Source organism: Alexandromys fortis, unplaced genomic scaffold (assembly GCF_014885135.2).
Source record: "Alexandromys fortis isolate MF-2015 unplaced genomic scaffold, M_Fortis_MF-2015_v1.1 scaffold_988, whole genome shotgun sequence".
NCBI lineage: Eukaryota > Metazoa > Chordata > Mammalia > Rodentia > Cricetidae > Alexandromys > Alexandromys fortis.
The window spans coordinates 10,052-11,067 of record NW_026068863.1 but is presented as its reverse complement, the minus strand read 5'-3'; the positions used below and the strand labels follow the sequence as shown (position 1 = coordinate 11,067).

Below are 1,016 nucleotides of genomic sequence, written 5' to 3'. Positions count from 1 at the left end.
CTATCTCTTAGCTCCAACAGCAGAGCTTATATAACAGGATGGCATGCAAATAAGACCTAACTCTGCTCATGAAAACCTAATAAGCACTGGCCTTGGAGCTCAGACAAAGTAATCAGTCCTGGATGCCCAGGTCTTCCCATTCAGTGATCAGCACAGAAAACAAAAAAAAAAAAAAAAAACCACAGAATGGATTTGGTGATGATTTGCCTTTTCCTTGTTGCCTTTTTAAAAGGTAATTTATGAAGAAAGGGTACTGAGTGTTAGTGAACATGAACAAGATATACAAAAGATAGAGTTTCTGTGGGAATTTACTAACAACATTCTCTGTGTTCGCAGGTGTCCAGTCTGAGGTGCAGCTTGTGGAGTCTGGAGGAGGCCTGGTCAAGCCTGGAGGATCCCTGAGACTCTCCTGTTTAGCCTCTGGATTCACTTTCAGTGATTACTGGATGAACTGGGTTCGCCAAGCTCCAGGGAAGGGGCTGGAGTGGGTTGGAGATATTAATAAAGACAGCAGTACTATAAGATATGCACCATCTGTGAAGGATCGATTCACCATCTCCAGAGACAATGCCAAGAACACTCTGTACCTGCAAATGAGCAGTGTGAGATCTGAGGACACAGCCACTTATTACTGTGCTAGAGACACAGTGATGGGACTTCAGTGTTAACTCAGGCATAAACCTCACTGTTAGGCCACTCAGGGCCACCAGGGGGTGTAAAAGTCACAGAATACAGGTTCCTCCCAGGAATTTATAAAGATATAATTAGATTAAGCACTCTTCTCAGGTGTTTGACCTACATTTTTTTACACATTCCGAAATTCTCTCCACATGTACGTTCTGAAGGGACACAATGTACTCAACACATTATATGTTCTTTTTGTGCCATTTTTTCATAGGAGGCACAGTCTCCCATGAACAGTGTAAGCTGACAACTATGCGGACACAAAGTACCCTACATTAGTCATTGAAATTTTATGAGAAGAAAATATCTGGACATTTTTGAGTATTTTCCTA

The 1,016-nt window shown here is 41.9% G+C and overlaps 1 gene segment (V, D, J or C); it reads left to right on the top strand.

The window, feature by feature from the left end:
• Nucleotides 1–106: 106 nt before the first annotated feature.
• Nucleotides 107–668, top strand: LOC126496065 (Ig heavy chain V region 441-like). The segment is given in 2 exon segments: nt 107–232; nt 337–668. Coding segments are annotated over 2 exon segments (378 nt in total).
• Nucleotides 669–1,016: the final 348 nt, after the last annotated feature.